This window comes from Trachemys scripta, chromosome 1, assembly GCF_013100865.1.
Source record: "Trachemys scripta elegans isolate TJP31775 chromosome 1, CAS_Tse_1.0, whole genome shotgun sequence".
Classification (NCBI taxonomy): domain Eukaryota; kingdom Metazoa; phylum Chordata; order Testudines; family Emydidae; genus Trachemys; species Trachemys scripta.
The window spans coordinates 45,156,762-45,180,858 of record NC_048298.1 but is presented as its reverse complement, the minus strand read 5'-3'; the positions used below and the strand labels follow the sequence as shown (position 1 = coordinate 45,180,858).

Genomic DNA, 24,097 nt, shown 5'->3' with positions numbered 1-24,097 from the left:
GGAGATCTGGAACTCTTTTGCCACTCTCTGTTGAGCAGTGGTGGACAACCTGCAGCCCATCAGGGTAATCTGCTGGCAAGCCACCATACAGTTTGTTTACATTTGCACGGCTGCCCGCAGCTTCCAGAGGCCGTGGTAAACAAACTGTCTGGCAGCCCGGCAGCGGACTACCCTGATGGGCTGCGTGCGGCCCGCGGGCTGCAGGGTGCCCGCGACTGATCTAAGTCCTGTGGTGGGATTCTAATTCTAGCTAACTTGAACTATGATAACACTAACAATGAGGTATGAATAATATAAAACTGAGTATTTACAGGAAGAAGAGAAAGGATCAGTTCTGGACAATGGAGAAGTCTGACTCAGACCATGTAGTGGTAAGAAGGAACTGGAAAGATGGTCAGTCTGCCCTGCCCCTTATGCCCTCAGTGCAGAGCACAAGGAGAGCAGGGGCACAGGTGCAGACCAAAAGACACTACTTGCAAGAATTCACTGGTCTCAAGCACAGGGAGCACATACATACTCACAGTGAAATACACACAGGGAGCTCCGAAAGAACTAGACTAATATCTACCGTAAAATATAAGTTTCAAGAAGTGTACTCAATTAACAATTCAAGATGGCTGACACTTGTAGAACCATGATGATAGGGCACCAGACTACACTGATCTAGTTACTAGATGGCTATCCCCTAGCCTGGTTACATACAATTCTATTTTATAGACTTCATCTTAACTGCCTTCGCGTATTATGCTTATTGGAATGTGAGCACTACAAGTGCTTAGCTGAAGAACCACCTAAACTACAAACCGGCACTGTGCTGTATGTTGTAACTGGGTCAGGAAACAATCATGTAGACACTGAGTACCCCAACTCAATTATAACTGAAAAAGTAGATGAGCCCTGGGAGTCAAGAGACCTTGGTTCCACTCCTGCCTTTTCCACTCACTCTGACTTTGGACAAGTCAATTATTTCTGAAAACCTTATTTTCCCCATTTTTATAATGGGGTTTTAAGTTAGACTTCTTGCATGCCCACTGAAGACAGCATGATCCCACAAGTATAACTGAGGGCACAATTTGGCCCACACTGAGGGCACAATTTGGCCCACACTATTTTTATAACTGGTAACAGCACACATGTAGAAAATAACCTAGACTCCAACTCAGATCCCATGCTGCGTTTACAAATCTAGAGTAGCAGTTAAGCTTATTTGTCTTTTTAAAGTGTAGTTGTTATGTATTTAGCTAGTTGGCTTAAACAAATAAAGCATTAACACCATACATACACACACACTACTTTTACCATTCTTTAAAAAACAGCACTGATTTATGGCTAGCCGAATAATCACAAGATATTACGATTACTTAGATAACAAACTTTTAGTCATCATATGGCAGTTCTAATTAATAAAATGTAAGCTAAAATGAAGGAATGGTAACAGCTCAAAAATTGCATTAGACTGGTCTCAAACTCTAGGATCTGCCTGATGATATACCCCACAGATTGATCTTTAAAACAGTGTACAAAGGGCAGTCTACATTCAGATGCCAAGATCTTGAAAGCAAATAAGAATTCATCAGGATTTCTGAGAGAAAAAGTTATTGATCCCCTTATTTTTCCCTCTAAAAATTTTCATAAAGATATACAAACAAACAAAGGAATATAAATGAAGTGAAAATAAATTAGAAAGAGTTCTAAAACATTAAACTGACCTGTGTAAAATCATCTTTTCTCATGGTCAAAAGCTGTCTTAAAGCTATATCATTTTCCTGTATGAAACAAAAGTTTTCACTTAGCAAATATGGAAATTTAGAAGAAAGACTATGAAGAAAAAAGTTAGAAATGTAGCTATACAGGTTAATTATCAAAGGGGCATTGTAAAATTTCTCAGATGTATTCATAATACTAAAAATATCTAATGCATATACCTAAGCCTCAATTCCTTGGAAGTTTTAATCGCTAGTCTGCTAAAAAAACTACGTAATAATCAGAGGAACACCCTTGCTCTGACTGGCCAATGGGACCACAGAGGGCCTCCTCCTTCCCCTGCTCTGACTTGCCAATGGGGCAATGGGGGACCCTCGATCCTGGTGTGCCTTCCCCCCAGCCACTATGGTGGGAGGCGGGGGGAGATCTGCCTGGGCAGCTTTTGCAGGAGCAGTGCTTGAGTGACTTGGAAAAGAGAGAGAGAGTGTGAGTGAGTGAGTGAGTGAGTGTCATAACTAGAGAGCAACCTTTTGGCTTATTTAGTTTCACAAAGGAAGGCTAAGCAGGGCTATGGCTGCTCTTCATAAATACATCGGGGTAAATGCTAGAGAGGGTGAAGGGCTGTATAAACTATAGGAGCATGTTGGCACAAGAATAAATGGGTGTAAACTGGCCATGAACAAATTCAGCCTGGACATTAGAAAAAGGTTTCTAATCATCAGAGAGGTGAGTTTCTGGAACAGCCTTCTATGGGGAGCAGTGGGAGGAAAACAACTTAATTAGATTTAAGGACAATAAGAAGTTGGATTATATAACAGGGTTGCTTGTGATGTAGGGAGGCAGGTCTCACTTCCGATTTGTCTTCAGTTCCTAAAGCTCATGCTTCAGGGTTTCAGCCAGCCACCAACAGGTGTCAGGAAGGGATTTCCCCTGCCTCCCTCAATAAATAGAGAGCACGCACAGGTACGTGCATGTATTTAATCTTCTTCCTCTGAAGTATCATGGATGTCACGGCTGCAGATGGGACATTGGACTGGGATGGCCATAGCTCTGAGGTGGCACCGAGCATTCTCTCTCTCAGGTGCTTGGCTGTCTTGTTCTACCTTACATGCTTAGAGTCTAACCAATTGCTACATATGGGGTCAGGAAGGAATTTTCCCCCAGGCTAAACTGGCAGTGGTAGTGACCTTTGAGTATTTTACCTTCTTCTTCAGCATGGGGTCTGGGTCATTGTCACGATTATTTGGCTATATCTCAATCAATTCCCTGTCACTGCAGGGTCCTCTGGCACTGCACCTTGGTCCCTCCAAATCTCTGCTGTGGCATGTAATAGTCTAGTCTACTGTGGGCTGTAATACTTTTGTCTAATTTTGGTTGTTGTATTTAGTGTGCGGATGCTGGGTCGTGTTGGTGGTCAGACTAGATGATCTGGTGGTCCCTTTTGGCCTTAAACTCTATGACTATCACTTAAACAAATTTTACATGTAGCATTTCAGATACAATTTTCTCATTTATTTTCAAATAAATGCATTAAAATGTGACTTGACAAAAGTATACAATCTAACACCGAAAAATCTAAGGGTCATAGTAGTATGAAGCGCATTTAATAATTTACAAACTATTTTTAAAATATGCAATTTCACTACATTAATCTTACCTTTAATAACTCTGTTATGTGTTCTAGACCAAGACCATGTAAAAACACTTCTAGGTCACCAAAGGCTGCATAGGAACTATACATATTATTGCACGAGTCACAAAAAGAAAAAAAAGTGGCAAATTTATTTTTCATAAATAAAGCAGTTGTCTAAACTCTAATAGGTAAACACAAACACACACATGCATGCATGTGTGTCAGTAAAGTGATGCATATTTCCAGGCAAAGCACTTCACAAAACTGTAATTAAAGCAGCAAATTGGTATGAATACTTTAAATTAAAAAAAAAAATCTTTAGTAAATCATTGTAATTTTAAAAATCAAATGGCTGCAGGCAGGAAATTCAAAGTTAAGGTTACTATTTCAAAAACATCCCAAATGTTGCAAAATATGGAAATGCAGTTATGGTACATCAAACTACACCTCTACCCTGATATAACACGAATTCGGACATAATGCGATAAAGCAGCGCTCCTGGAGGTGGGGCTGCGCACTCCAGTGGATCAAAGCAAGTTCAATATAGCATGGTTTCACCTATAATGCGGTAAGATTTTTTGGCTCCCGAGGACAGCGTTATATCGGGGTAGAGGTGTACTTTAACTCTGCCCTCTAATCACTAGCCACCCTTTATGTAAAGTGGATATGTACATGACAAGCATCACAGCTTGTTTGTTTTTAGATTTATAATAAGAAAGGTAAGCACACCTATCCTGGGCCCCTGCGGCCTTTGAAATAATTTTAAAAGTATAAGAAGAAATAAAACCCAGCAGCCGTCAAAAGCCAGAAAATTAACAGCCAATCAAAAATGCATATTCCAAACAACACCATGCAAAAGGCAAAAAGATAAGCCATTACCTCACTGCTCCCTCACCAAAATCCTACATTAACAGAGTCAAGTTTATTTCAGACCAAATATGGAGTGAATTTAAAATCTGAAAGCCTTTCCTGGAGAACAACCATCTGAAAACCCTACTCTTCTACCAGAAGACTCTAGTTCTGTGATCGGCAACCTGCGGCCTATCAAAATAAACCGCTGGTGGCCAGCCAGACCCTTTTGTTTACACTTGCATGGCTGCCTGCAGCTCCCAGTGGCCGCGGTTCGCTGTTCCTGGCTATCGGGAGCTGTGGGAAGTGGCGCGGGCTTGGCTGCTGCTTCCCACAGCTCCGATTGGCCAGGAATGGCGAACCGTGGCGACTGGGAGCTGTGGGCGGTTATGCAAATGTAAACAAACTATCTGGCGGCCCATCAGTGGATTACCAAGATGGGCCGTGTGTGGCCCACAGGCCGCAGGTTGCCCACCACTGCATTAGAGACTTGATTTTTAGAGATATTGATCACCCATAACTGCAGCTGAAGCCAATAGGAACTCCAGTTGCTCAGTACCTCCGAAAATGAGGCTATGATTGACTTGCTTAAAAAAAAAAAAAAAAAAAAAAAAAAAATCACACAAATTCTGTGAAAGGGATGGGAATAGAACCCAGGCCTTCAGGCCCTATCTAAACTAGGTTTTTGCACTGGTGTAACTACATGGATACAAACCCTCAGTGTTGATGTGCTGCAATGGAGCGAGATGGCCCTTTCACTTGTGCAATTTAGTAAATTACTAGGGTAAATTGCACAATGAAAGCTGTGCGTTGCATTAGTATAGCATATCTATATTAGTTTTGTACTGATATAACCACATTGGTATAGTTCCACCAGTGCAAATTTTCCTAGTTTAGACAAAGTCCGGTACTTTAATCACAAGATTTCCTGTGCTCATGCCTCTAAAAGGGATAAATTCTCCCAAACAGCATAACTGTATTTCAACAGAATGGCCTTGTAATTTGGTATATGTAAGGCCAATGAGGCAGACGACTTGGCCTTTCTTCCTAAGTTTCCCATTTTCCTTTTATCTCATGATGAGATGAGGGAGAGGATTTTCCACTCAGTTATATTTTATTCATATATTTGATTAAGAATAAATATACACATAATATAACTAAGTAAAAATCCTCTCAATCAATGCCTTATATAGCAACTGTTTGTCAGGAAGTTGAGTGTGGGATGTGAAAAGAATACTCAAATCCCTGGAGGGACACTTAATAAAAAATCTCCCACCTTGGCCAGGGGAAGAACAGATGCATATAAGAGCCAGAAGTCCCTACCATGCTCTAAAATATCTTCTTTTCTAAAATATCATATAGTGTATGTAGGGTGCTTCTGGTCAGAAGAAACCTCAATTTTTAAAGCATTTGTCATTCTCAACAGAAGTCCTTAACCTTGTCAGAAATTATCTGATGGAGAAGGCAACAATAGGGTCACATTCTCCACTGATGATATAGATAAAGTTTATTGTGTATATACTGTACCAGTGGCCTCTGTTAAAAACTTGGAAGCATCCAAACTACGTAATGTAATATTGAGTTTGTACAGTAAGGAACCTAAATGTTAGGAAATACAAAATTTAAGATGGGTTTCAGTGTTTCATAACGGGGTTTCAGTTTCTCATTTTAAAAAATTATTACATTAGATGTGATTGTAAAAAAATTTCCAAAAATAGACACTGTAAACTGTTCTGCATTAATGCTAATCATGTGCACACCCCAAAAGCATTCATAATATTAAACCTAAAATGAACTAAAATAGCATTAGTTTTTTCCCTTCTTTACCTAACTCTATGATCTCTAACTGCATCAGGGACCGCTTTCAAGAGTCTGTGGATAGCCTCGTCTTTAAACTGGTTCTGGAACTTTCCTTGCAAGGGATTTGCAGTCAAAGAAAGTAAATTAAAAAGCTGAAAAAAGTATGAAAACCATTTAGTTAATATTCAATTTAGGAAAAGAGAAGTATAGTAGTGTCCTATTTAATTAAATAAACACAAGAATAATTCAATGCACAATGAAAATTTAAATTGTAAAAAAGGTGGGAAAATTATTTCATGGCCTATTATCTGGGGAGAATAATTCAAGTAAGTCATCTCATTCTTCCAAAAGGCAAACATCTATGATAGAGATGAGCCCATGGAACTTAAATCTCCAAGAGTGAATGTTGCTAAGCTAATCATATTTCAATGGGAATACTGAACAAGAGCCATCAGTATAGAGTGAAGCAACATTATGTACAGTGTGAAGATAAATAAAAACAATAAAAGGATGAAAGAGGTCATATATTAACTAAAATTAACTGAATATTTATTTTTGATTTGAAGACTTAGAAGTTCTTCACTCCCAAGAACCAGATTGTGTATGCACCTGTATTTTATTCCTGTATCCTAGAAATGTATGGATATACTGTATTAGCACACACATAGATACCAGTATTATAAACATTCCAAACTAAAAACAATGGATTTTGTTCTTGGGTGTTCTTTATATCTAACTGATCAATGAAAAATGACTTTTTTTTGTCTGCTGATTCATTCTCTCATGGTAAAACCATATAAACAATCTCCATTAGATAGCTCAGTCTATACCTCTGGCCCCAGTGACAGCACTAAAGTTGACATTCAGGGGACATGTCACTCTAAAGTCTGCCTTCAGGGACAATGATCCAAGTACTCTTCCTAAACTATCAACAAAACTATGATTTCAGAAAGAAAGCTAGCATTAAATCAAAAAGCCTGACAAAGTCATCAGGGAAAAGCTATCAAACACATGATTACTAGCGTATTCCTTCAAAGGTGAGTTGCAATGTAGGAACAAATATTCAGTCTGTGCCCATTTTATGCTTTTTTTATGATGTACAAAGAAGGTCTGACATCCTGATCAGTGATTTCCCCACTTTAAAAATAAATTTATTTCTGTTTTTTTATGGTCACATCAGAAGGAAAGGAGCTCTTTGCTCTTCATCAAGTTCATTGACATGATTTGCCTAGATGACTATAATCCTAATGAAGGATGAGGAAGAGACTGAAGCCTGAAGAGCCACCGCAAAAGTTTCATAATTCTCTTAGGGAACCCACTGTATATGTCTGGTCCTCAGGAAGTCAGCATCTCCTTAAATGTCTTTGGTGAGGGTTGTTACTAGTGTGCCAATCTTTGTGAGCTGCATATCCTTTGTAAAAAATGGTAACGTTTAGACATTTCCTATCCAAGGTGTTTTTTCTTCGCTGGCTCCTCACATTCAGACTGAATAATCCTCTTTAAGGGATGGTCAGAGAAAGGCATCCTTCAACTTGGCCAAAACATTTTTTCAATAGTTCCTACTGAAGATCTGCTCTACTTCATATTTGTTTCTATTCCTTTGTTGAGGGATCGAAGCCAAAGAGCAACAGAGATTCATCTCATTCTCATCTCAAATTCTGGTGGGAAAAGATAATCATGTGTATCTTCCTCCCATTTCTTTGGATCAGACTGACAAGCCCATGTACTCCATCATATAATTAGACCAAATTCCACTACAAGAATGCAATGTTAATTTATTGTCTCTTTATTGAATACTCTTTGTTCTCATTCCCCTCACCTCCTCACAAACACAAGCTCCTAGTGATGTAAAATTTGTCAGTGATTATTCTCAATGGATTTTTTGCCACACTCTTCAGGCAGCCTGGCTCAAAGCCTCCTTGCCAATGTGTGCCATGAAAAGTAGTTTGTAGCTGGTTTCCAATGGCTAATCTCTCCAAATCACCAGGCCTTGACTGCTCCACTGTTTTCCAGGCAGCCTAGGCTCCTAGTCTGCAATACTGGTTCTTTTCTCCGCTTCCTAACTGTCATTAGATTCCAGCTCTGGCTCCTTGTCCCTCTGCTGCCTGGCTCCCAGGAACAGGGCAGGGAAGACTCACTCTAATCCAATGAACTCCCCCTGGTGGGGAAAGCTGGAGAGAGATGCTGAAAATAGATGCCTGGGTGCAGAAAAATAGTGAATTTCACTTTAATAATGCTGATTTCTGCAAATATGCAGTCTTGGAAAAATGCTAAATATCACAGCTATGGAGTTGCAGATTCCACCGAGCTCTGTGCTGAATAGTGTAGTTCACAACTCTCGAGAGATATCGACCTGGCTTGGGAGGCTCCCTGTGTAGACATACCCTCTGTTGCTGCTCCTAGGGCCACAGGAGATGATTCAACCTTTTTAGACAGACTTCTCCCTTGAGCACTAATGATTGAAGCTGCTAATATTTACTATACTACCTAAAGCCTGCAGCTACTTTTTCATATTTAAGCAATTTAAAATGTTTTTCTATTTGAATTTCTGTAGAACTCTCCCAAATGAAATGTAGCTAAATACTATACAATGTAATCTATTTCAAAGTTATCTTGGTTGAATTCAACCAACTATTTCTCAAAGAGTTGATCAGAAAAACTGTCAGTGAATACATTTTTGATACAACGCGTATTAAAATAATAACTCTAAGCAAGGAATTATGCTGGAAATTTAAGTACACATAAGCAGAGAAATTCTTAAGTTAAAGTTCCCACAGCAACATTAACTTTGCAACATAATGCATGTGTAGTAACTTTTAAAACATCATGAACACCTACAGTATAGCACTGAATAATATTAATAAATATTTGTTAAATATATGCTGTAATACATGTTTAAGGGCCTACATTAACATTGGTCTGGGAAGCTGTGCAACCAGTGAGAACATGAACATTTCAGGAAAAACAGAATGAGACCTTAGTGGAGAACAATACCTCTGAATGTTTACTGCTTTTTGCAATCTCTCCTGCTGTCTTTCCATCTTTGGTTTGTAGAGTTTTATCAGCTCCAAGTTCAAGCAACTTCAAGACTACATTTTTATGTCCTTGGTGGGATGCCCATGTCAGTGCCTATATATAAAACATTTTGTTTCACTTGGTAGAATAAGTTTAAAAAAACAAGACAAAAAACAGAGATTATCTCAGTAAAACAAAATAGGGTAACTTGTGTGAAACGTAAACATGGAAGAGTAACTCCACCAGCTAATTATGATGACGCTGCACAATCTCATTTTGTTACACTAAGTTAATTATTGATTGGAAGATGACCAGACAGAATACAATTCACTAAAAATGGACATTAAAATATTTTGTCAAATGTTTTAAAAATTAATTCAAAGTTAAAGTGCAGATTTAAATATGAATGACAAAAGTTCTCAACGCATATGCAAAGTCAGTTCTAACTCTGCCCTTTCTCACTCACTCATCTTTCACACATGGGAAGGTGTTCCCTCCCCTTTGCCACATCATCGGACTACAAGTGTATTTAATAGACTGTCTTAGTTTGTTCTAAATTCTACAATTTTGATTTATTTAAACATTAATAGCAAAATTACCCCATACCTTACAGTTTGCAGATTATTTTAAATACAGGAACATAATGGCAAATAAGGAAGCAATAAGATACCTGTGAAATTCTGAAATTCCATTCTGAGCAATTCTCAAAGCTTTGGGCTACCACGACTCCAAATATAAAAGGGACTCAGATGCTATGGCAACCAGGGGCATGTGCAGGGATTTAAATGTGACTATTTTTGGGGATGTGCGATGCTCTGTACATCAGGTGAACACCCTGTACCCCCATGTTCATCCTTACAAAATGATTGTGTGGTATCCAATGCAAAATTTGTCATGTCGGGTGTCTTCAGAAGGCTCATGATGCACTGAGCATTGCTGTTATAGTAATGCTATAGATTGTTTCATGTATATAGTTTTGAGGCTGAAAATGTGTTCTCGAGGCTTAAAACAAACCCAGGCAAAAACTCTCCAGGAGCAGAGAGGCAGTTCATACCTCATCACGGCATGTATGGCACAAACCCAGCCCAGCCTCACAGGAACAAAGGACACTGGCCTAGGCAGCAACAAAGGATCTGCTGGACTCTCGAGTGAGTCACCCCCCCCCACTTTCCTTGGTCAGTTTGGGACTATGATGTGGTAATGCTCACCTGACTCTGAAGGGGGGGGCAAAGCCAAGAGGGAAGAAAGGACATGATAAAAGGGAGAGATGTTTGCCATGCTCTCTCTCTCTTCCACCTCCATCTACAGACACCACCACCAAGCAACTGAAGCGCTGATGAAAGGGGAGAGCCTGGCTGAAGGGCAACCAGCCAGCCTCTGATGAGAAGCATCTAAGTTTGTAAGGGCACTGAAAATGTTAAGATCAGCTTAGAATGCGTTTTGCTTTTATTTCATTTGACCAAATCTGACTTCTTGTGCTTTGACTTAAAATCTATCTTTTGTAGTTAATAAATCTGTTTGTTTATGCTACCTGAAGCAGTACGTTTGGTCTGAAGCGTGTCAGAGACTCCCCTTGGGATAACAAGCCTGGTATATATCAATTTCTTTGTTAAATTGACAAACTCATGTAAGCCTGCAGTGTCCAGCGAGCATAACTGGACACTGCAAGGGTTATGTCTGGGACCGGAGATATACGCTGGTGTCATTCGGTTGCAAGCAGCGGCTGGCCAAAAGTGCTCACTCATGTAGCTGGGAGAAGCTTACATGCTAGAGGCTGTGATGAACAGCCCAGGAGTGGAGGTTCTCACAGCAGAGCAGGGTAAGGCTGGCTCCCAGAGTCGAAGATTGGAGTGACCTAGCAGATGACCGGTCCAGATAACATCAGGGAACATCACAGGGGGCACTTTAAACATCAGCACCCCATCCAATGTCCCCAGGCTCTCCTTCCTCCCTCACCACCTCCCCAGGCACCCTACCCATCCCCACAGAACCCCCCCATTTCCACTGCCTCCGCCCACCTTTGTCCTGAGCTCCCTTCTTCGGCATCCCAGGTGGGCCCCAAACACTTATTGGAGGCTGCAGGCAAGGAAGGGACGGGTATCAGCCGGCTTCCCCGCGCACCCTCTGGCAGAGCTGGGCTGCCAGCTTTGCTTCCCTGCTCTGGGCGTCATCTAGTGGGGCTCAGTGGGAACGCTAGCTGCAGTCTCTTTCTCAGGCATGTCCCTTCAGCTGCGCTCAGCCCAACTCCCACCCTGGCAGAAAGAGGGAGGATGGGCTCAGGGGAGGGAATCCCAGGGGGGAGGACAGGGCAGAAGCTGGGGGTGGTGGCGGAGAGATTACTGGGGGGAAGCGTGCCCCTGCTTCCCCCCCTTGCTCACACCCCTGATGGCAACAGATGACAGATAGGTGAGAGATAAGGTTAGATAAGGAAAGAAAAAAAAAAAAAGTCAAAGCCGCTACTGCAAGTGCCATGTTAAGGAACAATCTCTTCTGATTCAGAAAAAGTTGTTGAATGGTGCCAGACGGAATCAGTTCCAGAAAAATTTGGCAAGGTGGAGCACTAGAGTGAAGGGTATTTCTGAGGAACAAGTAGTAAATGTGAAAAGTAAACACCCAATTCAGTATCACATACAGTATATACAAGTAGCTTGCTTACTGTATAACCATTTTCATCCTGGGCATTTATTTGTGATCCAGAAGCAACAAGAAGAGCAACAACTTGACGGTGTCCTTCTCGAGCTGCATACATTAGCGGAGTCATTTGTTTCCTTGGAAAAAAGAGGAATTTTTGTTAAAATACTAAACGTTAGCTAAGGTATCAGCTGTATGGCATTGACTCAGCAAAGATTCAGCAGAACACTCAAGCATGAGCTTAAACTTTAAATGCAATCTTAAATCCTATTAGAGTCAATTGGCCTTAAGCAGATGCTTAACTTTAAGCACATACTGAATGATGTAAAGAATAGGGCCTATATTCCCAATTAACACCTATCCTGTCAAGCGTCTATTGTACTGCAATCAGAAGTACAAATATCAGTAAGTAGAAAATCAGTATTATATTCCTAGACAAAAAGATACTCAAGATTGCTAGTATGTATCAGCAATTTGAGTATAATACAGTAACTCCTCGCTTAACGTTGTAGTTATGTTCCTGAAAAATGCTACTTTAAGCAAAACGATGTTAAGCGAATCCAATTTCCCCATGAGAATTAATGTAAATGGGGGGGGCTTAGGTTCCAGGGAAATTTTTTTTGACAGACAAAAGACTATATATATATATTTTATATATATTTTGTGACAAAGTTCCTCCTCTATCTTGGTGGGTCCTGCGCTTATTGGCGGATTTTCTTGCCTCAGAGATTCACCATGTGGGTTGGGGAACAGCCCAGAGACCTTCCCCTCTGGAAGAACCCACAGTCCAGGTCAATTGGGAGGTTTGGGGGGAACCCGGGCCCGCCCTCTACTCCGGGTTCCAGCCCAGGGCCCTGTGGACTGCAGCTGTCAGTTGAGCCCTCAAGGATTAACACATTGTTGTTAATGTAGCTTCACACTCTACAAGGCAGCAGGAATGGAGGGAGGGGAGACAGCATGTCAGAGAGACACAGAGACAGATATTGTGTGTGTGTGTGTGTGTGTGTGTGTGTTTGTGTATGTGTGAGAGAGCGAGAGAGATACACATTGCCTCTTTAAGTATGCTGACTCCACTCTTAAGTTCATTGCCTTTTTAAGTAGATCAGGAAGTTGAGACAGTAGTTGCTGCCAGCAAGCTCCCTCTGTTCTGAGCCCTGTCGTGTCCCCCCACCCCTGCAGATCTGTGGAGATGAGATACAGGAGTGGGGGCAGGAATGGGGGGAGGGGGACACCCTGACATTAGCCCCCCTCTTTTCCGCCTCCTACACGGCAAGCAGGAGGCTCCCGGGAGCAGCTCAGAAGCAGAGGGCAGGAGCAGCACATGGCAATGGAGGGAGGGACAGCTGAACTGCAATTGATAGTCTGCTGGGCAGTTGCCACACAGGGAACTTAGGGGAGTGGGGAGCTGATGGGGGGCTGCCGGTCCACCCTGGTTCCAAGCTCCACCAGCTAGCTCCAACGGGCTGCTCTTTCTGCAAGCAGTGGACAAAGCAGGCGGCTGCCAAACAATGTTATAAGGGAGCATTGCGCAACTTTAAACGAGCATGTTCTCTAATTGATCAGCAATGTAACAACGTTAGCTGGGACGACTTTAAGTGAGGAGTTACTGTACATTATAAAGATGTTGTAACTATCCCAAAAGCAACTATTATAAACCAAGGAAATTCAGAATTAAGGCTAAACTTATAGGAAATACAAACATGCAAAAGAATGGAAGCAGTTAGAACACCCAAACAACCTTAACTCTTCCCTTTAGTAACACCATGCAATAACCTTGCGATTAAAGCATTATCGTGTTTGTAACAGATTAGATGAAAATCTGCTGCTAAAAAAAAAAGTCATGTTGTCACTACAGGGCAGATGGTAGCACCGCCATGTGGTCTGGAGTCAAAGTGCAACACTGAAAAGTAGGTAAATAGGTGCAGTTGCAGCCTGTGGCCTCAGTTCCATTAAAAACAATAGGAGATGGCAGCCATTTTGAAAAAAAACCCAAGTCTTCAAGAAATTCTCTGAAAGAGAAATTTTCAGTTATGAAGAAAAACTACAAAAACCCAACAATTAATCCACAAAGTAATTCTTCAAAGTAGCCTACGCAAAATATTTCAGTGAGATTTAACTACATGGAAAGTTTGAAAAGTTAGCATTATTCCAATTATTAAGATAAATAAAAACAAAAATAATGGTGATGTTACACTCCATATGGAAATATGCTTATAATATGGATATGACATAACTAAGATATGTTTTATGAAAGATGGGTCATGTGAGTTATTGAAAAGGTTATGATTTACCAATTTGTATGCATGTATCATTTCTGTATCTAAAGTTAGGAATATGGACTATGTAACAATTAAAACTGGGTGTATATTTGGAAGACACCCACCAGACAACAGGCCATCAGATTCGATGGGCCATTCGGAAGAAACAACAAGACTGTGAAGATACTAATCTCTCTCCTTCCTGGGAGGAGTCTTGGGATGTAGCTGTGATACTAGTAAGTCAGGTGGTCTTGTCATCTGATACTAAACATCATCTTGGACTTCTTGTAACTTTCCACTAAAAGGAGAGGGGGGTCAAGTTTGGGAAACAAAAGATTCCCGCCTTATGTAAATCTTATTTAAGGGTGGTGAGGAGGGCAAATGGGCCTCTCCTCCATTGCCTACCCAAGAAGAGAGACTGCTGACAGTACCTAAAGGGACAAAGAAACCAACCTGAAGGGAAAGGCAGGGATGAGTCCAGACTGAGACAGGGATCTGGTCTAAGAAAATAACTCTGAGCTACAGAAACCCTGCATCCTGCCTAAATTCAACATTTAGGGTAAGAAATTACATTTTGGAACCTATTTCTTTAGTAAATCAAGCTTAGTTTTTGTGGTTTGTTTTATTTGCCCAGTAATCTGCTTTATTCGGTTTGCTATCTCTTTAATCACTTAAAAACTGCCCTTTATAGTTAATACAATTTGTTTTGTTTATTATTAAACCCAGTTTATGTAATTTCTAACAGGAGGAGGCAAGAAGTCATGCATATCTCTCTTCAAATTGAGGAAGAGGGTGAAATTTTATGAGTTTGCACTGTGCAGATCTTTCTATACAGTGCAAAACAACATACTTTGGGGTTTATCTCCCAAAAAGGGTGTGCACTTGAGTGCTGGGTGAGCCTTTTCACACAGAGCTGATTTCAGTCTGTGTCTGTAGCTGGGTATGGCCCTACCTCTGTGTGTGTGTTGCAAGAGGCTGGAGAGCCTAATTCAGCAAAACAGGGAGAGGGAATCCAGGCTGGTGGAGCAGGAGAGGCTCAGCTAAACCCCAGTACATCAGCTGGCATCCCGGATGGGGGGTCCAACACGTCAATAATTTTAACTCAAACTAAATTAATGGATTTACTGTAAAGTCTCAGAAAACTAGTTCTCTACTTAAAGAATAAGTGCTGTATCTTGGGGGAGAACACACTATTTCAGGGATCGGCAACCTTTGGCATGCAGCTTGCCAGGGTAAGCACCCTGGCAGGCCGGGCTGGTTTGTTTATCTGCCACGTCCGCAGGTTCGGCCGATCACGGCTCCTAATGGCCACGGTTTGCTGTCCCAGGCCAATGGGGGCGGCGGGAAGCGGCGTGGGCTGAGGGTTGTGCTGGCCGCCGCCACCATTGGCCTGGGATGGCAAACCGTGATCAGCCGAACCTGTGGACGTGGCAGGTAAACAAACCGGCCCGGCCTGCCAGGGTGCTTACCCTGGTGAGCTGCGTGCCAAAGGTTGCCGATCCCTGCACTATTTTTTCATGTGTAATCAAGAACATGAATCCCTGCCTTAAGTGCAAAACTAAACTCAACATTAACTCTGGAGCTGCAACTGATGCCTCCCTAATTTGAATACATAAATACACCTGCAAAGCAACAGTGACATTTAAATCGCATAGAGGGATCACAGAAACTACAGAGCAGGGATTTCTCATGCCTTGTAGGCTTCAACAATATAGAGCTTAATCCATCTAGCGATGGATGATTTTAGAAACTCTGAGACCTTGACATTTAGGCAGGAAGGACACAAACAGGGAACCTGACCGCACTGTGGATTCTGTGTGCATGATGTAGATTTTCAGCACTCTCCTGACATTAAGATGTGCCACTTCTATTTTGTCGGATGTCGCAGATTCGGACAGAATGAAGGAAGGACAACTTCTTGGGACGTATGGAAGGGAAAAATTACTTTAGGAAGAAAAGACTGGTGTTTTCAGCACCACATTGCCATTGTGGAATATATGACAAGGTTCTTGCACAGGTAACATCACTGGTTCTGATACCCATCTAGCAGATGTGATAGAGACCAGAAAACAAGTTTTTATGGACCAGTAGAAGGCCATCACTGAAGTCAGGATCTCAAAAGAATAATCTCTTAGACCTTTCAAAACCAGTTGTAGATCCCATTTTGCGAAGATTAGCCTGATCAGCAGCTTGGTCAACCTGATAGCTCTGAGGAATCTGAAGATCAAGAATCCTGCAGACCCAATGAAAAGAAGGCTACTGAGATTAGAAATTTGGCATTATGCCGTGTCTTTGTTCTTGTAGCCCATCTCATGTGCACAGGAACCCTGTTGTGGCGCTGATGAGGTTTTTACAGCTTGCCTTTCACAGTGCCAGAGAGCTCTCTGTCTGATTCCTCCCCTGCAGGGTCCCAGTCCCCTAAAGCAGGCGAAAAGGGTTCACTGCCCAACTCCTCCAGCTCAAACAGGGAGGGAGAGGGTCTGCTTATGAGCCCTGCTTCTTTTCCCAGGGCATTTAGGAGCCATTTTAAGATGGGGGTGGGGGGACGGACCTGTAGCCCTGCAGCCTTGTTCTTTTTAAAGTCCTGGACCCGGGGACTTACCCCTCGGCCAGCTGAATGAGATCCTTCTTGTCCTTTGATCATCTCCCTGTTTTGTTCTGTGGCTCCAGCTCTGATTGTCCTGTGTTGGAGACATGGCTACTCAGCAGATAGGACTCCACATGCCAGTCCAACTCAGAGATTCGAGTCCTAATGGAGTTAGAGTCAGTTGGGTGGGTGGAGCCTGGAAGGCTGCCTCGCAAACAGAGCATTTTTTTTGGACTTGGTCTGATGCTTCCTTGGCTGTTCTATCATGCCTGGGAGGGAGGCAGAGGAGCTGGCAGAGAGACTCTACAGAGGCAGCTTCCAGGTTGATTAACCACCCAACTGTTGATATTCTACCTAGGGAGGAGTAAAAAGGGTTAAAAAGATCCAGTTCATCTGCTCACCACTGCCTGAAAACAGGAGAGAAAGACAGGGGAGCAAATGAAAGCAGGAGCAGCTAAATCTGCCAACTGTCTCCTGCCAAGGAGGCAGAGAACTTAGTGGCTAGCAGGAGCAGGAGAGCATGGCTAGGACAAGCAGTGGTGAAACTCTGGAACGCCTCTGGGAGCGGCACCATGGAGAGTTACAGCCCAGATGTATGAGCACTGGGGGAGATGCTGGGCTGGAGAATATGCATATTACACAACAAATGTCTGAATAGAACCCTCTAGTGAAAGTGATATATAATTCAAAAATCCAGGAATATGTCACTCTTACTAAATGGTTCTCTAAGAACAGTAGTACACAAATATATTTTAACATCCAACAAGCTAAACACATGGTAAAATATCTGAACATCTTTAGTCTTTGACCTTTATTTCTATTCATTATTCCAAAACTGTGTTTTGATGCTGTTCTCCTACACACTTTTACCTCTTGGCAATGCTGCATGGGAAGTCCTCTGAGACTGTTCTCTCCCCTAAATCTACCCTTTATTTCTACACCCCAGAAGACCTGGTGATAGGACCGCCTGCTGACCTGGACAGATTCAAGTATCTCGCATGCATGTCAATATCACTCCTGAATTGGCTTGGGGACTGGGCTGGAGAAAAAGAGTGTTTCAAAACAGGAAAGGAATGGAAAGTGCTGAATGAAGATGGCAGTGGGGATGAAAATAGGTAAGGATTAAAATACAAAACAGAAGAAAACATTGGAAAAGGCAACAAAGTCTCAGGTTATATCCCTCCCACCTCCTTTGTCTGTGTCTCTATTGGCTATAAGCTCTTCAGGGCAGAGATTCCTTACCACAGGTCTAGAGTGCCTAGTATTCTTTTGAGCACTATAGAAATAAATAAAACCAACCAACAGTGAGATGTACAGTAAGGGATCATACAATTGTATAATGAGAAATATCTCTGAGGAAAAGCTTTCAAATTCTGATTGCTTTAAATAAAAAGTAGTTTTGAGTGAGGAGCCACCACTCCTACTAGGGATGGTAAATAATATTTAAAATGTATTAAAATGCAACATTTTGTCTTCACGAGAATTATCCATTCTTTGCATTACATTGTTCTGTGACAGGGCACCCACAGTCTGCTGGCAACAGACCTTTCAATTCTTTTCTTAGGAGGAAATGTAAACCCTTCGGAGGGGGCTTTTCCTATAGTACCTACAGGTATTAACTATAATACTGAACACTAGAGGGACCCTGAAAAGCAAGTATACAGCAAAGAGGCTGTACAATTCTGTTTGAATGGACTGTGAGAGACTGAGCTTTGTCTCTCTTTTATCATATGCTAGTTACAGCAAAGTATGGCATTGTTCATCTTTCCCTGCTATTTTTCATAAGCAAAATACACGATTGAGAGAGAAACCTGCTCTCCAGAACATCCACATAAGGAGAGGACTGCATAATCTGAGGCTGAAGAGCATCCAGAAATGAAAGATGAACTGGGAACTGAAAAATAGGCAGATAGATAAAAACTGGTGAGAAAATTATGGCACACTGAAGTAGAGACTAGGAAAGGGAGAAAGGCACGAGAGTCTTTTTGTAAGAGGAAGATAGCGAGAAAAGGCCTTTCATGCTTTCCCTTGAAAGTGGGGGGGACGGGACTTAGCAGTAGGAAGAAAACAGCTGATTTAATGCACAGGCAGTATAGGATCATGCCTAGGGCTCTGGCTCATGCAGATGTGTGATATCAGAATCTAACTTTCCCTTGGAGTTAGAGGGGGAACATTTACAGTGGTTGCACTTTAAAAGTTTATTGCATGTTAAGAGATATCACTAGTTCTAGTATTTCTCTTTAGTTTTATGTATTGTGTGTATTGGAATAGCACCCAATGACCCATGGGGTCCCACTGTGCTAATCTCTTTCAAACCAGAAGAATCTTACAAAAACAGAAGAAATGTTTTAAAACAGAACACTGTAATTCCACTAACAGACTATGAATAAGCTTCCAAAAAGCTCTAGTAACATCTGGAGACATTATGGAAGTAAAAATGGACGCCACCTCTCCAGTGATACAGAGCTTCAATCCCCCAATACCTTCCTTCTCATATCAGTGAGAATTTATCTGATTAATCTCTCTGGTGGAAGGATGTAAACCTCTTTCCTCTACTAATACTGTAAAAAGTTCAACTGAGCACTGATTTTTAAAAAAAATCTCTGATGTTTACACTATGACCAAATCTTTGCATGCATTAATTACACTTATTTCTGTTCCTGCCTTTCCTTCTTTCAACAATATTCTTGCCTTGAGACTTGTGTGAATCAATTAACTCAGACACAAAACAAAAAGCAGTAGGTAACCTATTCTCCAGTAAAGTTCAGTATATGACATGAGTAATCACCCAAGTTTATTTGCAGCAGTTTCTGAAAAAGCCACAGGGAACAGAAAGTTCCATGAGCAGCTGTTGCAGAGACACTGCACAAGTTGCCAAGTCATCCCTGCCTAAGATGGGACTAGGTGACTCCTGAGGCCTATCTGATCACCTTCAAATATGATCTGGTTGCCAGTTTAGCTCCATTTCTAACAAAAGCAGCACAAGCCATCTATTAAGCCCTGTAGGAGGATATGGCCACCAAATTCAATATCATCAAAGCTGCCAAGCTGGATTTCCCCGAGCGCATTACAGCAACAGTACTACCAGCAACTTAGGGGTGAGCCCTTTTCCTCCAGGGGGCGGCCACACATCTTTACCCAGCTATTTACTGACTGCGTGACTGAGACATCAACCACGGAACTGACAGACCTAAATAGACCTTTTAAAGCAGTCTTCCCAGGAAGGTGCAAACTTGGGTGCAATGGATCCAGCTTTCTGCTATCAGAAGGCAGAATAAAGAGGATTTAATGGAGGTTGAACTGTTGGAGAAGTCACCCTGCTTGTAGCTCAGGAAAGCCATGAAAAAGGAAATTTAAGGAAGATTACTGAAGGGGCTTGTGGAATTCAAGGCAGGGGGACCCAAAATGGACATCTGCCTTGACTAAGGGGGAGCCATCAGCTTCTTCTACTATGTATTTTGCCTGTGGGCAAGAGGAGCATTTACAAATAATTCTACCCCATGATGGAATGTGACTTTGGAGAGACATGGGCTTGCTGGGGCCACATCTAAAAGGGACTGTCAATCAGCCTCTACGGAGGAGCAATCAGTCTTTCCAGTTGGTGGTGTGGTGAACAAGGACATATACAAATATTCTGTCCCATCCAGGGGTATCTCTGTGAATTGGGGAAGGGGGAAGTAGGAAAGGTGGATAAAGAACTGGCTAAAGGGGAGACTACAACGAGTCACACTGAAAGGTGAACTGTCAGGGTGAAGGAAGGTTACTAGTGGAGTTCTTCAGGGATTGGTCTTGGGACCAATCTTATTTAACATTTTTATTAATGACCTTGGCACAAAAAGTGAGAGTGGCTAATAAAATCTGTGAATGATATGAAGTGAGAGGTATTGCCAATATAGAGGTGGACCGGAATATCATACAAGAAAATCTGGATGACCTTGTAAACTGGAATAACAGAAACAGGATAAAATGTAATAGTGCAAAGTGCAAAGTCAAGCAATTAGGGACTAACAACAAGAATTTTTGCTATAAATTGGGAACCTATCAGTTGGAAACAAGAGAGGAGGAGAAAGACCTGGGTGTATTTGTTGATCACAGGATGACTATGAGCTGTCAATGTGATATGGCTGTGAAAAAAGGTGAATGCAGTCTTAGGATGCATCAGGCGAGGTATTTTCAGTAGAGGCATTAAACAAGACACTGATGAAACTTCATCTAGAATATTGTGTGCAATTCTGGTCTCCCATGTTTAAGAAAGATGAATTCAAACTGGAACAGGTGCAGAGAACGGCTACTAGAATGATCTGATAAATGGAAAACTTACCTTATGAGAGGAGACTCAAGAGCTTGGCTTGTTTAGCTTAACAAAAAGGCTGAGGGGAGATATAATTGCTCTCCGTAAATTCATCAGAGGAATAAACACCGGGGAGGGAGAGGAGTTATTTAAGGTAAGTGCCAATGTGGAAACAAGAACAAATGGATATAAACTGGCCATCAACAAGTTTAGGCTCTAAATTAGGCAAAGGTTTCTAATCATCAGAGAAGTGAAGTCCTGGAACAGCCTTTCAAGGGGACAAATGGGGGCAAAAAATCTAATTGGCTTCAAGACGGAGTTTGATAAGTTTATGGAGGGGATGGTATGATAAGACTACCTACAATGGCAGATGGCCCATCGGCGACTGCCAGATGCAAAAATCCCCAACACCAGAGATCGGATACAACAAGGGGAGGGCTCTGAGTTATTACACAGAATTCTTTCCCAGGTATCTGCCTGGTGGGTCTTACCCACATGCTCAGGTTCTACTGATTGCCATATTTGGATTCAGGAAGGAATTTTCCCCTGGCTCAGATTGGCAGAGACTGTGGGGTTTTTCACCTTCCTCTGCAGCATGGGGCCTGGGTCACTTACAGGTTTAAACTACTGTAAATGGTGAATTCTCTGTCACTTGACGTCTTTAAACCATGTTTTGAGGAGATCAGTGACTCAGCCAGCAGTTAGAGGTCTATTTCAGGAGTGGGTGGGTGAGGTTCTGTGGCCTGCAATGTACAGGTCAGATTAGATGATCACTATGGTCCCTTTGGACCTTAAAGTCTATGAGACTCTGAATCACGATGGTCAGTTTACTGCCCTTATCAATTGTTCTGGATGGATAGACATATTTTTAGTCTCTTCTGGTTCCAGGAGTGCTCAGGAAGTCATGAGACAGCCTCAGGGCCATGGAAAATGAGATGGCTCAGGCAGCAGTTCTCTGACAATCACAGGGATTTGCATTTGTTTTGATCTGAAGTGTACAAAGAGGCACCTATCCCAAACTCTATATTCCTATAAAAAATATTCAAGATATAGCCTACAAAAATGGATACAACAAATAGAAAATATAAAAAAGTAGATTCTCCCCATTGTCCCAGCCCTTCTGCAGAGAACACAGTAAGAATCCCTTTCCCCTCTCACACCTCAGCCCTCCCCACATCCCATCTAAAAACATGGTTTTGCAGCACACTCTAAGTTAACAGATTCAAGTTATACTGGACAAAGGTAAACAGTGAATTCCAAACTACAGTAATCCTCACAGGAAATGCAAAATTATAGTTTAAGGGTCTTCAGTGATTGCAACTGTGTAGAACAGCAGAGGTGGTTTCCTGAAATGCCAGTGAGCAGAAAATCAAGAGAAAGTTCAGTATTGTTAAACCCAAGCTGGGCATTTAATTGTTTTACCTAGAGACAAAATTCACAGCTAACCAAGCTAGTAATCACTCCCAAAAGCCAACACTCCAGAAGCCAAGTGATCTGAGAGCGAGGATCTATTAAAAATAACTACTACAAATAGTTCATTTTCACAATAAGATTTAATGCAATTTTAAAATTAGGAAATTAGACTGCAAGGTCTTTGGGGCAGGGGCCATCTTTTTGTTTGGTTTTACAACACCTAGCATAATTGGGTCCTAATTAGGGCTCCTATGCACTGCAGTAATGAAAAGCAAACAATACCGTAACTGTTATTTTTCAAGATGTGTTGCTCATGTCCATTTCAATGTAGGTGTGCACCATGGTTGGAAAGCTTTTCCCTCAAAGGCATCCATCAGGTGGGCTCTGGTGCCTCCTGGAGTCGTGCCCTCATGGTGTGGTATATAGGGACCTGCCGCCCCCTCAATTCCATCTTACTGGCAACTCTGACAGAGGGGTAGGAAGGCAGGTTTTGGAATGGACACGAGCAACACATCTCGAAGAACAACAGTTCAGAAAGGTTAGCACTTCGAGTGCTTGCTCATGTCTATTCCAATGTAGGTGACACCGAACCAGTTGATCAGGTGGAGGGTCCAGAATTCACTGACATACTGACTGTAGCACCACTTGGACAAAGGCCGCATCATCTCTAGCTTGTTGGGTGATGGCGTAGTTTGAAGCATTTGCTTCAAATGTGTGGATTGACAACCAGGTCGCCGCTCTGCAGATATCCTGGATTGGAACTTGCACCACGAATGCTGCCGAAGATGCTTGCACTCTTGTAGAGTGGGCTGTCACCCAAGGAGCTGAGGCCTTTGCCAGATCATAACCAGTGGATACAGAACGTGATCCATGATGAGAGTCTCTGGGCCGAGACTGGACTGCCTTTCATCCTGTCTGTGATGACTATGAACAGTTGGGTGGTCTTTCTAAAGGGTTTGGTTCTCTATAGAAAGCAAGCGCACATTTCACTTCCAGCAAGTGGAGCTTCTATTCCTCCCTGCTGTCATGTGGCTTAGGATAGAAGACCGGGAGAAAAATGTCCGGTTTACTGTGAATTTGGGAGACCACCTTTGGAAGAAAGGATAGGTATAGCCACTGCTGTACCTTGTCCTTGAAGAGGACTGTGTATGGTGGTTCAGACATAAGGGCATGTATCTCTGAGACCCTTCTAGCCGAGGTGATGGCAACCAGGAAGGCAGAGCAAGGAGCATGTTTGCTAGTGGCTCAAAAGGTGAAACAAATACATAAATGAGATAATCGTATCTGGCAAATTATAACATTTTTGCAGATACCTTACATGGCCTATATGGCATAACTCATTGCAATTTTACAGTATTAATATTCATAATATCCTCAAGTGTGCCCCAGAATCCATACAGCATCACAAGGAGAATTCACCCCTGGATTCCGGAGGCAGGAGTTCCTTGAACATTGTCATGGCTAATCAGGAGTTAAAGTCATAACAGCCCAAGAGGGCCCGATGGTTGGCAATTCTTAGCTGGAGGCTGCCTGTTGAGTGTACGTTTCTGCCAAACAGATCAAGTTTTTGACATCCTTGGCCATAGGAGGTGGCTCGTTGTTCCTGTCTCCCTCTCATTTGCCACCGAAACGACCAGAGAGTCTGGTGCGGGGTGAGCATACAAAAAGGACAGTTACCTGTTCCATAACTGGCGTTCTTCGAGATGTATTGCTCCTGTCTATTCCACAGTAGGTGTGTGTGCTCGCCACGTGCACTGGTGCCGGAAGTTTTTCCCCCCACCCTCGGTTCCTTCTTGCCAGACAACTCCGACAGAGGGGAAGGAGGGCGGGGTGTGGAATAGACAGGAGCAACACATCTTGAAAAATGCCAGTTACGGAATAGGTAACTGTTCTTTCTTCTTCGAGTGATTGCTCCT

At 42.2% G+C, this 24,097-nt stretch overlaps 1 protein-coding gene across 3 annotated transcripts in view; it reads right to left on the bottom strand.

Moving 5' to 3' along the window:
* Window positions 1-24,097, bottom strand: part of ASZ1 (ankyrin repeat, SAM and basic leucine zipper domain containing 1) — a 97,416-nt gene that overhangs the window by 15,009 nt on the left and 58,310 nt on the right. For all 3 annotated transcript variants that reach the window (XM_034768808.1, XM_034768814.1, XM_034768821.1), the window contains 5 exons: window positions 11,658-11,769; window positions 8,981-9,115; window positions 6,014-6,138; window positions 3,362-3,437; window positions 1,710-1,766 (listed from right to left, as the gene is read on the bottom strand). In XM_034768808.1, coding sequence (XP_034624699.1) covers window positions 1,710-1,766; window positions 3,362-3,437; window positions 6,014-6,138; window positions 8,981-9,115; window positions 11,658-11,769 — 505 coding nt within the window. The remainder of the gene's footprint in view (window positions 1-1,709; window positions 1,767-3,361; window positions 3,438-6,013; window positions 6,139-8,980; window positions 9,116-11,657; window positions 11,770-24,097) is intronic.